Source organism: Crocodylus siamensis, chromosome 12 (genome assembly GCF_052110815.1).
Source record: "Crocodylus siamensis isolate JL-2025a chromosome 12, ASM5211081v1, whole genome shotgun sequence".
Taxonomy (NCBI): Eukaryota; Metazoa; Chordata; order Crocodylia; family Crocodylidae; genus Crocodylus; species Crocodylus siamensis.
The window spans coordinates 18450234-18465818 of NC_143406.1; the positions used below are offsets into that span (position 1 = coordinate 18450234).

General features: G+C 43.8%; 1 protein-coding gene across 1 annotated transcript in view; it reads left to right on the forward strand.

Moving 5' to 3' along the window:
* CAMTA1 (calmodulin binding transcription activator 1) overlaps positions 1 to 15585 on the forward strand; it is a 1278205-nt gene that overhangs the window by 824555 nt on the left and 438065 nt on the right. Inside the window, exon 5 of the mRNA XM_090023968.1 lies at positions 486 to 557. Within this exon, the coding sequence (XP_089880094.1) occupies positions 486 to 557 (72 nt within the window). The remainder of the gene's footprint in view (positions 1 to 485; positions 558 to 15585) is intronic.

Below are 15585 nucleotides of genomic sequence, written 5' to 3' on the forward strand. Positions count from 1 at the left end.
ACAGGTGGGGAAAGTGAGGCACAGGGCAGTGATGCGAACTGCCAGAAGTCACCCAGCAGGCCAGTGACAGAGCTGGAATTAGATGTTAGGTCCCCTGAGTCCCCACCAAGTGCCCTGTCCACTGTACCACTTCACTCTCTCCTTGCTGTCCTGTGTGGATTTTCTACTTCAAAATATCTGAGACAGCTGTGCTGACCTACTCAAAGTGCAAAGCAGGGAAGGGTTTGAAAGTCTGGTTTGTTCATGCTGGAACCTGTGAATGTTTATGAAGTGCTACTCTCAAGCTTTTGTATAATTCAATCTGACATTACGTTTTACCAGCAGGATCTATTCCAGGTATTGATTTTAGTAAATGCTAACATAACACAGTCTATAATATACTATAGCTACCTGGCCCTGAAGCAGGCATGCCCTTCTCATTCACTTAGGTTACCATCTGAGCACTGATTTCCTTCACTAACTCAGCATCTGCTTTTTCTCCCTAGTGTTTGTACGGCTGTTATGTCCATTCCTCTATCATCCCCACTTTCCACAGAAGGTGCTACTGGCTTCTTCAGGTAAGGCGAAGTGGGATTTCTCTCTTATTGTGTGTGATGCTGCTGTGACTTGTCGGGCTGTTGCTTTCCTTGGCTCTGGGGGAGCAATCTATAACTACCTGTTTTTTTCTGAAAGTTATATGGCTGTTTTCAAATTGATAAGGATCTATTCAGAGCTGGGAGGAGTTTTTCCCTTAGGTAAGTGTTCAGCCACAGGCAGTGAGGCTACCATGAAAGATTCTAGCTGTGCCATTGTCTGGGATCTCACAGAAGAAAGAAGCTCTCTGTTGAGGGTTAGGTCTTTGCTTTAAAATCTGTCAGTGCAGAACCACTTAGGCTGGGAGGAAGGCTGAACAACTGCTCCCACCAGTGGGGAGCATTATCAAGGGGCTCTGAATGATTTCTTAATGATATTTCTTCTTATTGGTGTATGTGCCATGAACACCGAATGAATAAGCTTGCCTGTCCTTGATTCCCAGGAGTGGTTTGGTGCTAGAGTGGGTTCCCTTTGGAGAGCTGCTCTGGGACTGCTGGTCTGCAGTGGCAGGTTTGCCTTGGTCTGCAGGTCTGCAGGCAGTGACTGCAGGATTGCTGGGCTTATTACACTGGCTAGAAATTGTTGGGTTGGTATGAATTTCAAGACACTCAGCACTGATTCATTTGGCTTTGCTGGAAAAGCATGTAACAATCAATATAAGAGAAGTATTCTAGTTTTTTAAATTCAGAGAAGCCGTGGACTTGAAATCTACTCAGTTTAAGAAAAGAAGCTTGAGGAGCTTTCAGTGCTAGTTTTTTGTGCCTTTATAGTCACCCTCTTATGTTTAAAAAAAGTGCCTTTTTCCCATTGCTGTGTGAGAGGGCCTGGTAAACAATGGGGAATTACAGTCTGTGAACAGGAGTCAGTGACAGGGACTATGTATCAAATGTTGCCTCTGCTTCTGTAACTCTTTTACTGAGACCTTTGAACTTTGTTTGCTTTCCATAAGTTTTCTAAATACAAATTATATCAGCCAATGATGCAAAAAAAAAAGAATCATTGTAGCCAATATCTTACCTGCTTCACAATATTGCCACTGTGCACCTATGAGGACCCTCCTCCTGGACACTAGTGGGTCTTGTAGTGGATCATTTCAATGCTGGATGGTGTATGGCCAGTGCCATAGCAAAGTGGGTGGGAGGGGGCAAGTGGGGTGACTGCCCTGGGTACCGCAGTAAAGGGGCACCAACAGGCGCTGTCCAGGCAGGTTGGGGCATGCAGCAGACCTGCAAGCAGTTCATTTGGGGGGGAGAGGGGGGTTGGCTCCCACCCTTGTCTGCACTCCTGGGCTAGCATGGGTGGGGGCATGTGCCCCCCTGAATCTGTGCATGGGGTAAAGGCAGGCTGCTGCTGCAGGCTTTGCTCTGGGTGCCAAACTTCCTTACCATGGCACTGTGTATGGCACAGGGTTTTTATCTGTCTCCCAAGAAGAGATGCAGTATGGGATACATTGGTCCCATATTGGATTGGCACTGATATAAGGAGAATTGATTGTATCGGCAGTCAGCTGATATGGCTTGCTTAAAATCAGCCATCGGTATTGGCCCCCAAATTTTGTATTGATGCACCCCTACTCACAAGGACTTTACCCTATTGTGGCAAGAGGGTACTGAAGAGCAAAAGCCAGTATTAATCTTCTTTAGCTGGAGGGTGCTGAGCTGCTGCTATGAGAAGTACAGACCTGTACTGATGGGGACAGAGTCCTCACACAGGACACTTTTAAAAAAAAAATCCTGGCAGCCTCTTCATAAATATGAAGAGTAGATGGGATGTGGCTGATGCTTGGAAGGCAAGGGGCTTTTGTGTCAGTGCAACTAAAGGTGCCATTAATAGTTTGCAGTTCAGTTCATTGGACTGAACAAAACCACAAAGTAAACTTTGTAAACAGAGTCCAGTCTGCCTCGGGCAGCAAGCAGAAGTGTGTTGTATTATTTAACTGCTGTCTCTGCTGGTGTCTGTGGTGGATGATGGGACTTACCAGAATTTCAATGGAACTAAATTTGTTCTGAACTTGATGCACTACGCAAGTGTTGGAGCATCTGCCTCTTCATTTCTCTCAGCAATGCTTGCCTGTCATGGGGCTGCTGAGGTGCCCTCTCCCAAAGCAAGGAAGGGCCTTCAGAGCAAATGCCCCTTGCTGCACTCTCTGAACACTTGGGGTCTGGAAAGGTAGGCCTAGGACCTTGGATGTTCTTTTCATCCATTTAGCTAGGTCAGTACCTCTTATTTTACCTGCTCCTTTGCTTCCCTTCCTCTATTTGCCATCCTGTTCTCTTCCCTTTTTCATAACTCACAGAAACATGGAAAATTTGCCAAATGGAATTGTTCTGAAGGGTGAGATAAGTAAATGTGAAAAAAAACCTGCTGCTTGTGTAGACATGCAGGAAGACCATGTCATATGAGGATTGCTTTTCTGGGCCCCATACAGTGCTAGTGAGCTAAGTTACTATAGAGCATGCCTGAGTGTTTAGAGGGGTATAGCTTTCACCTCCACATATTATATGAGACAAAGTCAGTTCCTGGAATAATTAGCTGCCTCGATGGTATCACTGACCTATATCTATTAGCATTATCCCTTCAGCAGCCTGGCTGAACCCAGCTCCAGTGATTTGAGACAGCTGGAGTCTTCCCATATTACTGGAGTCCATTTCTGTTCATACAATGATTTTCATAAATTGAAAGTCTGGGAAGGAGTCCTTGTCTTTTGGGTAGACCTCTCCAGTAAGGAAGTTGTTTGCATCTGGTCCAAAGAAGAAATGACACAAAATCCAAAGCTGCAGTACAAAGTGTACCTCTGACCTTTGGAAGTGATGGCTGATGTGGGCTACAGTAGGATCACACTCCAAGGACAGGGAGGCTGAATTAGTTCCTTGCTCCTCCTGTGCCATCTTGAGATAATTGCAGTGTCCAAATTCAGAAGTTTAGGATATGGCAGGGGAGAATCTACACCATTGCCATTAATACTTGCCTCCTTATCAAAGTTTGGCAAGTACTTGCCAAAATGATTCAAGCCAGGAAGCTCCCATCCCAGTATCAGGAAAATTTCCCTGATATTCAGCCATTATCTACTACCCTGAATTGTTCAGTCTCCATCCCTATCTTTCAGATATTTAGGGACAATTTTTCCAGCCATCTTAATTGCAGACTAGCCAACCTGTATTGGTCCATATGTAGCTTTGTGCTTCATCAGTCAGTCCTTCCAGCCCATTATCATTATTTTTGTATTTCCAATACATCAGTCCACATATTTCTGATGCTGAGTTACCCCAACTCAATCATGCCATACAGGGAACAGATTTCGTCTTCTCACTCATACAGGGAAACCACTGTATATGCTACCCACAATTATTTTCAGTGTTTTCACTTGTGTGTTATGAGCAAACTCATATCCTATTAATTGTGTATTACAGATCTCTTTTAACTTCAGTGCACACAGAGTGTATGTCTCTTTTCTATTCAGTGTGTTTATTGACTTTTAGAGCATCCTCCTTCAATCTGATAATTGATTGGAATTGAGACAAATGAAGTGGAAGCACATTTCTTATGAGCCTGCTTAAAAAATGTGATGCAGGATATTTTCTTGTGAATGCACTACATTTTTTATTCAGAAACAAGGACACATTGTGCCTTCATTGTGTAAAGTATATGAGTTTGTGATTCATTAAAGTATCTTCCAGGCGCAAATGGGCATCCTTCAATCACACTCTCAAGGTTGTGCATCTCTGAAAGAGAAAGGAGTTAGCCATGAATGGATGACCCTACACAGTGCTTTTATTCAGCTTCAAGATGAATACAGGGACAAGCAAGACTAGAAAGAGAAAGATGTTGTGATGCTAAGAGAAAATTTGATGAGTTATTTGTATCTTAGTTTCCAGGTAATGACAGAGAGGTGAATTTTAAGGTTTGGAATTTGAATGACACTTTTGCATTCCTATTCATTCATCATGTCAGATTTCACCAAACAGGGCTACATGGTTTCAAAATGTAGGCATTTTAATTTAGACAAAGGTACTTGAGTAGCCTGTTGCATGATTGACAAAGATCCTGAGCAACTGTGGCCCCCATTTCACTCAATAGGACCTGCAAATGCTTTGAACCACTGGAAATCAGGTCACCAATGGAAGTGCATGAATGTCCAGGGAGTTCAAATGTTGTACTTGCACAGCTAACCACTTCTAAAACTGAACAACATAACCTACCTGTCTGGTTGAACTTGTAAGGATCCTGTCTACAGTTTCCTGATTTTTCATTTCTATTGAGAAGTTTCTTCTCAAGTACTGCTTATTTTTCAGAAGTACCAGGAGCTGTTTTCCATAAAGTGATGTGCCTATAAACAGAGTGTTATGTAGTGTTTCCTTTCACTAGGAGCTTCACAAAGTGTCTTTCTAATGCAGAATCCATGATGTGAAATACGTTGACATGGTTGGTAAAGAGTAAGCAGTTTATAAAATTGTAAACAGAACACACTGCCTTTCATTTCCAGCTCACAAGTTTAAATATGGTGCAGTATGAGGGGTCAGAAGTCATTATTGCTGGATAACTGAACTGTGGTCAGTATGAAGAGAGTTTCTGTTCTCAATGCTCAGTGTAATTGAATGTGGCAGCAACAGCAGCTGCAAAGTCACATGGGAAGGAGGTGAAGCAGAAAAAGTAGTTTTCTTCTGATGCTGAATAGGAACTTTATAATAAGAAGAAAAAGGCCGACACACCCAGATTTGTTTTGTCCCCACATCTCATTCATTGCAGAGGAACTGACTGCTGCTCACCCCACCCACTCCTTTAGCTGTCTAGCTGCAGTTTTAAAGAAATGACACTTGTATCCTAGGGGCATATTACAGGGGCATAGAGACTGAATGGCCTTTCCTCCACCTGTGGTAGTTCCTTCTTGTCAGGACTAAGGAATAAGAGAGTGGTATAGCAAAGTCTGTGCCTTCCCTGTGCTTCGTATGGGCATCTGAAGTCTGTTCCCCATCTCCTCGAGCAGCTGTGAAGTGCAGCTTTCCACTCTAACTCATGATGCTTCTCAGAAAGTGTCCATGAGTTAGTGACCTGCGCTGTCCCCCCACTCCCTCCCCCGACCCAACAGATGTTCACTGTTGGGCTGGGGGGAGGGGGAGGGATTGAGCTCTGCTTTGGAGCTGATGCAGGAGGAGCTAAGAAGGCAGACCTCTTTAACCAATTCTTCACCTCCGTTTTCTTGTGCAGGGACCGGGACTTCCCCACCGTGATGCAAGACAGACTCGAGGGGAATGCCTCCAGACCTCAGGTTGGGGAGGACTGGGTTAGAGACCTTCTGGAGGTGCTGGACATATTCAAATCAGTGGGTCCAGATGCTCTCCACCCCAGGGTGTTGAGGGAGTTAGCAGGGGTTATTGCAGGGCCCTTGGCACAGCTTTACAAGCGCTCGTGGTGCTCGAGCCAGGTTCCAGATGATTGGAAGATTGCCAATGTGGTCCCCATCTTTAAAAAAGGGAGGAGGGAGGACCTGGGCAACTATAGGCCCGTCAGTCTTACCTCAATCCTAGGGAAACTCTTTGAGAAGATCATCAAGGAGCACATCTGCGATGGGCCAGCTTCAGGGATGATGCTCAAGGGCAACCAGCACAGTTTCATTAGGGGCAGGTCATGTCAGACCAACCTGATTGCCTTTTATGATCAGGTCACAAAAGCATTGGATGCAGGTGTCGCCATGGATGTAGTCTTTCTGGACTTCAGCAAGGCCTTTGACAACGTCTCCCACCCCATCCTCATTAAAAAATTGGGCGACTGTGGCATTGATGCCTACACAGTCCGATGGATTGCAGATTGGCTGAAGGGTCGCACTCAGAGGGTAGTGGTGGATGGGTCATATTTGACCTGAGGGGTAGTGGGCAGCGGAGTCCCCCAGGGCTCGGTCCTTGGGCCCACGCTGTTCAGTTTCTTTATCAGTGATTTGGACAACAGGGTGAAAAGCAATCTGTTTAAATTCACTGATGATACCAAAATTTGGGGTGAGGTGAGCACACTAGTAGGGAGGGAAAGACTGCAGCAAGACCTGGATAGGTTACAGGGGTAGGCTAACAAAAACAGGATGCATTTCAATATTGACAAGTTCAGGGTGCTGCACTTGGGCAGTAGTAACCAGCAGTATACTTATAAGATGGGAAACTCCTTTCTTGAGAGCACGGAGGCAGAAAGGGATCTTGGAGTCATTATTGACTCCAAGATGAACATGGGCTGACAGTGTGAGATCACGGTTGGCAGGGCTAACCAGACCTTATTGTGCATCCACAGGTAGGGCCAAGGAGGTGATCCTCCCCCTCTACACAACACTGGTCATGCCACAGCTGGAGTACTGTGTCCAGTTCTGTGCGCCCCACTTCAGGAGGGATGTGGACAACATGGAGATGGTCCAGAGGAGGGCCACCCACATGATCCGGGGACAACAGGGCAGACCCTACAATGAGAGACTGCGGGACCTGAACCTGTTCACCCTTCACAAGAGAAGGCTGAGGAGGGACCTGGTGACCGTCTATAAACTCACTAGGGGGGACCAGAAGGGTTTGGGAGAGACCTTGTTTCCCCTAGCACCCCCTGGCATAACAAGGAATAACAGCCACAAGTTGTTGGAGAGTAGGTTTAGATTAGACATCCGTAAGAACTACTTCACAGTCAGGGCGACTAGGATCTGGAACCAACTTCCAAGGGAAGTGGTGCTGGCTCCTACCCTGGGGGCCTTTAAGAGGCTTGATGCTTACCTGGCTGGAGTCATCTGAGCCCAGTTTTTCTGCTGCCCAGGCAGGGGGTCGTACTTGAAGATCTACAAGGTCCCTTCCGACACTACTTCTGTGCTTCTGTGATTCTAGAAGGGGTGGGTGGGACTCTGGGTTGGGATTTGCCCAGCGTCAGCTGGAGGGTGAGCATGTGGATTAGAGCCCTGCCCCCAAAGTGGTTGATTTGTCACATGATCAGGCACTTTCACGTGCTCTTCTGTCAGGGAACTGCTGTAGAGCACTTTCCAGGAGCTAATCGTGTGACAAATGTCACTTCTGTGAGCGCCCTAAAAATTCACTGAGTAATTTAGGCAAGTCCCTACTGGAAGCTGACATGTTAGCAACTGCTTACTGATATGCTAGTGGCCTTGCTAGTGATGATCATTATATATCTAGGCTCTGGTGTTCCTCAGTAAATCTTCAAACACCTTCTAAATCTGACAAGCCAGGGGAGGAAAGTATTTAGCTTTTCTACAATACCATGTAATAGGAAATAAATACTAGGGCTAAAGGAATATGGGGGACTTGCCTCTTGGCAGTAAAACCTTACAAACCAAAGTGCACAAATTCTGTGAGAAGACAGAAACAGAAAATTGCAGGTGCATCAGCTCATCATCATTAACACACAAAATAAGGGAGCTAGTCTGAAGAACAGGTTAAGAAGTTACATACACTGTAGTCATTTAATAAAGGACAATCAGTGTGCATTAGATTGAAGAGACCCTCCATCTTCTGAAGGGATCACAGACAGTTGTGGTAATGCCATTATGTGAAAAAATGTGATGGCATATACGAGCGTGTTTTGGATTTCCACCTAGTTTTTGATGTAGTTCTCAGTGAGGTTTTTGCTCCAGCTGTGGACTATCTGTAGATGAGTGTCATCCTCAGAGTTTCAGAACAGTGAAGGTTGCTGAGAAGATATTTAAAAACGTTTTCTTTTAAACAAACTGCTCCTATGCAAAGTCCCAGCAGAGTTTGGTGGCACTGAACTTAGTTATACCTCTTGTGTTTTGAGTCTGGATTCTCACATTTTGGGTGACCCTCAGATAGGGCATTCATTTGAAAGCAAGGTCTAATCATTGACCCTTACTGATAATGACCAGACTACCCTGGCACACTGCAGATACATCCTAGGGAGACTCCGGGCTGTATCACCTGCAGTTGTCTAATAGCGATTGGATCCTGGCTGAGCCCTCTCAGTCTTGCTTTCCTCAGTAATAAAAATGTGGGCTCACATTCTAGGCTTTTTGTAAAACTGTCACAGATGCACAAGATTTGTGCTGATTTTGCTTCAGCTTTGATGTTTTCATCAGTTTTGTTGCCATTAGTCAGCAAAATGGGGGGAGCTGGAAAATATTCAAAAACAGATGAATCTTGCTGTGGCAGAACAGGTGGACTCACTGGCTGGATCTGGGCAGTTTGTATTGATCCCCACCAAGCATCACTGATCACTCCTAGTTATTCTCATGAAGAAGCCTCATTTCTACACAACTCATTCTTGTCCCTACTTAAGAGAAAAGCTTGAAAAGCTTGCTTCACAGAAATAACATATTTTCATTATGTAAATTACTCTTTCCTGTTCTGGGGCCACTGGCTGTCCCCAAAGGCAGAATCATCTGGAGGAAGCTGTTGTGGCAGAAACATATAGCATTAAAAGTAATCTGTTTGCAAGTCTCCCAGAGAGGAGTTGAGGATAGAAAGAATTCTGTTTCTTTATGGGATTGATGTTTTATGGCCAAGCTCTCTTTGCATGCTATATGGCAGTATGGGTAGGGGGAGCTTTTTAGGTGAAGGGGAGGGTTGGGCCAAGGTGCTGCAATCCTCCAGGCCAGAGGTCACTTGGAGGATAACAGCTGTCCTGCAGGGTATTTTGGGATCTGGTCTATTCCAAAGTTTTTGAATGCAGTATTAGGAGGTTTATGTGCTCATTAGTTACAGCCATCGGGCTGGTAGTTCTAGGAGTGGAAAGGAGTGCATTTTATCAGCCAAGAGTTCTGGCTGCTGGTGGAGATCACTGGTCTCTTTCCTGTCCATGATAAATGTTTTTGCGTGCCACATACTTTTTAAAAAACTCATTTACTCGCTTACCAAGGGGATTCTGAAGTTTCTGGAGCCCCAAGCCAGTTGCTTCTGCACCTATGTGCCTGTCGCTGTGGCTCAGTAAAAACCCTGCTGATCACCCTGGCTCTCTTGCAGGGAACATAGGTTACTGCTGAGGAATGGTACGTTCATAGAGAAAGTGTATTTCTCTTATATACATATTTTCCAATCTCCCACCCCTTCCATGCTCACATATACCTCCCCTCTGTGCTCCCAAGCACTGAAAAGAACACCACATTTCCAGAATTTATCTCTATTTCCTGCATTTTAGTGATAGTTAATACATTATTTGCATGTCCAAAAGCAGGTATATAAATGGCAGCATTTAGCCTTATTCTCCAATGAAACATCTTGGGGATATTTTTTACTACCACAGATTTATAGCAAAGGTAGCAGTTTTTATATCATTGTGAAAGTGTGCCTTATAGAGGTCAGATTATGGGACATAGCACTGATCACCTTTGAGTCTTCGGTTTGACCCCAAAACAGCTTGGAAACAATTGAAAGATATCACTCTGTGATGTTTGTTGTTCAGTGCCAAGTTTGTGAGATGAGTTTGCTGGTCTCACTCCAGTTCTTGTTGTCAGTGTGAACAGCATAGAAAACACTGTTGCAATTACCTCTTTTATAGGGCTGATTCTCCATTCTAAAACTCTTCGTTGTTGTTAGTCCCAGCATAAAAAACAAGGACTGAATAGGCCATCAAGTCTAATTACTCTGCAGTCTTTAATTATATGAGTCTATACTGTTTCTCACTAAAGATGCTATTTATTTTTACAGCATCCTACATTGTCCTTTGGAGACCAGTCTCACTCCAAAACCAGAACATGTGCTCAGTGCAGCCCACCTTCTCTCAAGAAATCAGTAAAAGTGATTAGAAATCAGTAACCTGAGCTCTCCCACCATAAAGTGCAGTTGTCAGGCTCTGCTGGACCTCACTGTAGCCAGGCATCACTCGAGTCTCCTGGTCCTTGTTTTGCAGGATTGCCAAATGGCATTTATTTGCAAAGACAGAAGTTTTCATACAAAATTTCATCTTCCTATTTCCAGCCATTTCAGCACAACCACTGCTTGTGAAAGTTGTATTAATTGTTTATCATGGGAAAAGACTCCTGGTAGAAAGAGCTGAACTATTTTTGCTTAAACTTACAAAGATAAATTCTTCTTTAGGCAGAAACCACACCTAGGAAATTTCATCTCAAAAGACGTGAGTTTTAGAAATGAATAATTAGCTAAAAACCCGGTTGTGATGGAAACTATCTCCTAACCTTAGCTGTGAGTGTTGCAAATACTTCAGTTAGGATGGCTCAGCTCTCACTGAGACCTTTGTAGTAGCACTAACAGTAATAAATAATTCCATTATGGTATGCTTTGTACAATAATCTCATTATGGTGTGCTCTGCAGAAAAGGACCCAGGGGTTATGGTGGAACCAGTGATGTACCCTTGTTGCCAAGGAGGCTAATGGCATACTGGGCTGTATTGGCAGGTTTCTTGCCAGTAGGTCAAGGGAAGTGATTATTTCCCTCTATCCAGCACTGGTGAGGCCACATCTGGAGTACTGTGTTCAGTTTTGCACCTCCCCCCCCCCCAACTACAAAAAGGAACAAATTGGAGAGAGTTCAGCAGAGGGCAACAAAAATGGTGAGGGGGCTTGGGGACATGACTTATGAGGAAAGACTGAGGGAATTGGGCTTATTCCTTGAACATGCAGGGATGATGTCAGGTGCTTGGGCATGGAGGGATGAAGTCAGGAAGGCCAAAATGCGATTGGAGCTGCAGCTAGGAAGGGATGCGAAGGGTAATAAGAAGGGTTTTGACAAGTATGTTGGTAGCAAGAGGAGGATCAGGGAAAGTGGGGTCCCTTATTGAATGGGGGAGGCAAACTTGTAACAGAGGACGCAGAAAAGACTCAAGTGCTCAATGCCTTTTTTGCCTCCGTCTCCACAGGCAGCTCCCAGACTACTTCACTGGGCAGCACAGTTTTGGTGAGCAGCCCTCAGTGGTGAAAGAACAGGTTAGGGACTACTTAGAAAAGCTGGATGTATATGAATCCATGGGGATGGATGGGATACAAGCAAGGGTGCTGAGGGAGTTGGCTGATGTGATTGCAGAGCCATTGGCTATCATCTTTGAAAACTCATGGCAAGCAGGAGAGGTCTCGGATGATTGGAAAAGGGGAAACATAATGCCCATGTTTAAGAAAGGGAAGAACAAGGATCTAAGGAACTACAGACTAGTCAGACTCACCTCAGTCCCTGGAAAAATCATGGAGCAGATCCTCAGAAAAAATCCATTTTTAAGTAGTTGGAGGAGAAAAACGTGATTAGGAACAGCCAGCATGGATTCACCAAGCACAAGTCATGCCTGACCAACCTGATTGCCTCCTATTATTAGATGACTGGCTCTGTAGATGAGGGGAGACAGGTGGATGTGTTGTACCTTGATTTTAGCAAGGCTTTTGATAGGTTCTCCCACAACATTCTCACAGGCAAACTAAGGAAGTGTGGGCTGGATGAATGGGCTGTAAGGTGGATAGAAAACTTGTTGGAGCATCAGGCTTGGAATCAATGGCTTGATGTCTAGTTGGCAGCTAGTATCAAGTGGAGTACCCCAGGGGTTGGTTCTGGGATGGAAGAATCCCATGCATCAGTACAGGCCTGGGGGGCTGACTGGCTGGGCAGCAGCTCTGCAGAAAAGGACCTGGGGGTTACAGTGGGCAATAAGCTGAATATGAGCCAGCAGTGTGCCCTTGTTGCAAAGAAGGCTAACGGCATACTGAGCTGCATTGGTAAGTGTGTTGCCACTAGGTCAGGGGAAGTAATTATTCCCCTCTATTCAGCACTGGTGAGGCCACATCTGGAGTACTGTGTCCAGTTTTGGGCCCTCCCATTACAGAAAGGATGTGGACAAATTGAGAAGAGTCCAGTGCAGGGCAACAAAAATGGTGAAGGGGCTGGGAGACAAGACTTTTGAGAGAAGATTCTGGGAGCTGAGCTTAGTTAGTCTAGAGAAGAGGGGACTGAGAGGGGACTTAATAGCAGCCTTCGACTACCTAAAGTGGGGTTCAAAAGAGGATGGAGCTAGACTGTTCTCAGTGGTGGCAGATGACAGAACCAGGAGCAACAGCCTCAAGTTGCAGCAAGGGAAGTTTAGGTTAGATATTAGGAATAATTTTCTCTCTAGGAGGGTAAGAAAACACTGGAATAGGTTACCCAGAGGGGTGGTGGAAGCTCCATCTTTGGAGGTTTTCAAAACCCTGCTAGACAAGCTTTGGCTGATCTAGTTGGAGATGGTTCTGCTTTGGGGAGGGGGCTGGACTAGATGATGTCCTGAGGTCCCTTCCAACCCTAATTTTTGTGTGATTCTGTGATTTTATGAAATGCAGGAAAGAGATAGTCCTGCCCTCAGTAGCTTCATTACCCTTGGGTGCACAACCCGTTTGAAAATCTGGCCTCTCTTTTAGATGCTGAATTCTTGATAATCTGGGTCAGTGTCCTGGCTTTGTACAGTCTGTCCAATTTAGCTAGTAAAGTTTTGGGCTGGAGACAGGATCTTGCTTTTTGAATTTTGGAAGGCTGAGTGCACGGATAAAGGTATTTTATTCTATTGAGTTCCGTTTTTGCAGATTAAAATGAAAAATTCATGTGAACCATCATAAATACATATTCCATCAACACCCCCTACATAGAACATCATTCTGGAATGCCCTCTATCCCCTATAACTCAGATTATTATTACTGGAATGCCCTCTATCCCCTATAATTCAGATGATTATTCAGATTTATTTTTAATTAATTTGAACTTGTAACAATTGTTTTCCAGTACTAGAGGACAGTAATTTTACTGTGGTAATGTCTTGAGGTGGGGTGGGGAACTTTACTCCACATGGATTTAAGCAGTGATTCTGACTTCAGACTGCAGCAGAGGGTGAGCATGATGTTGCAGTTTCTTGGAGAAGTTAGAAGTGACTGCTAATTTCTACAGGCATAGCTATTCATGTGTACCTCTAGGGCTAAGAAATAGCCAGTTACTAACAAAAATATGAGTGATGTTTTGCTAAGCAAAATCTGCAGTGAAAAAAAAATCTTTTATCTTCCCAGGCCTGACTACCAAGGAATGTTTGGTATGTTTGTTGTAGCCGAAGAGATATTGCCCTAGCCCCATTTTGTTATAAAATGGCATTGTATGGCTACGATGGCAGGTTCCCTAACCCACATGCAACAGCTGTAGATTAGTGACAATAAATAAATCTTTCTCTATGGAATTTTCCTTTCTATTCTCAGGGCTCCTGCTTTTTTCAGATGTTTTAAGCTTCCCTGATAATGGATTAAAAATGCTACATTGATAGAAAGCATCTTTAATAAGCTTAAAATAGATTTTTTGTAATTGTAAAATACATTGTAGTTTCTCTGAAGGAGACATTTACGTTCCAGCTGCTAGGCACTGTCAGCCTCATACGTTTACTTTTTGGATCCAGATGAATGAACCTGACAAAGCATTTTTACTTTCAATTTTTTTTCATTCCTGTGAAATCCATGATTGATATGATAGACAGATAAAGTGATAAGGCTAATAATGCTAATTCCTTCTAGTAGCAGTGTTTGCTAGGAATGAATCTTTCATGGCCCTTTAATAGGATGCCACTATGAAGCCCTTAAAACCCCAAATTTGCCATGTCTGTAATTAATTATTAATTAACTAGGAATGGTTGCCACTGTCCAAATCCATAACTTAATCTCCCTCCCTTCTACCAGAAATTAAACAGAAAATTAAAATAAAACAAATGTTTTTGTTTAAGTCTCAGACCAAGCCACTAGCTGGTCTTTTTAAAACTTTGACAGACTTGTTCTGTAGGAGACGGCCTTTAAAAGCACTTTCAAATGTAACATATGTTGTGCTCATACCCTGAGTGATACTAGTTCACACACACACACAGCAAAACAAAATACAACCACACTGCAGTGAAAAGAACTGGAGAATTGTATTTGCACAGCTGTCCTGAGGTCTTTCAGTACATCAAATAGCACCTAACAGCCCTCTGGTCCAAAACCTGCCACTGAACCAAACAAGTTTTAACATGAAATTTAGGAACAGAGGAAGTGATAAAAACCCTGAGCCTGTCCTTGCTGTTAGAATTGCACAGGGGGTTATCTGATATCTCAAGAGTTCATCTTTCTTCAAGGTACCCAGTGACAGACCCAACCACTGGAAAAAGCAGGTACTCTGCAGGTCTTGAGAATGTTCAGCAAACAAATACAATTTCAGCCTAGATTGCTTTGGAGACATTTCCTGTTTCCCAGTATGAGACCTGCACCACACCTAATTTGACCTTTGTAATGAAAGTTATCTGAATGCTGGAAAGCTGATACCATGTGACAAGCCTGCTTTCATTTAGAGGACTCTGAAGTTTTGCGCACACTGAAGTGGCAAACTGGGTACCACACAGAATAGAATGAATCATTGTTTTTGGCAATACCTATTAGTTTTTTAAAAGACACAGAACCTCAGCTGTTTGCAGTTAGTCACAGAAAAGCAGCAGTTTTGCTTAAATCTTTCTATGGTTATGAATGGTGTTAGGACTTCCTTAAACTCCTGGAAGGACTTCAACACTTAGCTACTCTAACTGAATGCTTGGGCTTATTTGATAGTAAGGCGGTTGGGTAAAAACCTAATTGCTGTGTCTGTTTAGATTTTCAAAATTGCACCAGATTTTCTGTTAATAGAAAGTAACTGTTTGTACTTGTGGTGACTAATGCAGCAAGAAACGTAGATTCTTGGACATAGATAATTTTAAAACATTGGCATGGTTGAATAACAAAATGTAGAGTTCCCTTATGTCTATTGATAATTAGTACCCCAGGATTGTAAAATGAATCTGGCTGCCAGGTTTTTGTGGCTGGCTGCTATTTGCAAAGGTTATTGGAAGCTGCCTTCATTCTCTCCTATTAGTGCTGATGCATCACTTGCCCTTTTCCATTCTCACGTGGCAAAGTGACAGCCCTTGAGCTTGCTGGATACTCGGGGGGTATTCAGATAATATTTTCTGCATCACATAAGTTTTCTGATTTACTTTAATTTGTTGATTAAATTGTAATGCTGTAGATGGGGGAATAATGGTACAATAAGTATAAGGTTCTCATTTCTCATAGATGCGAATT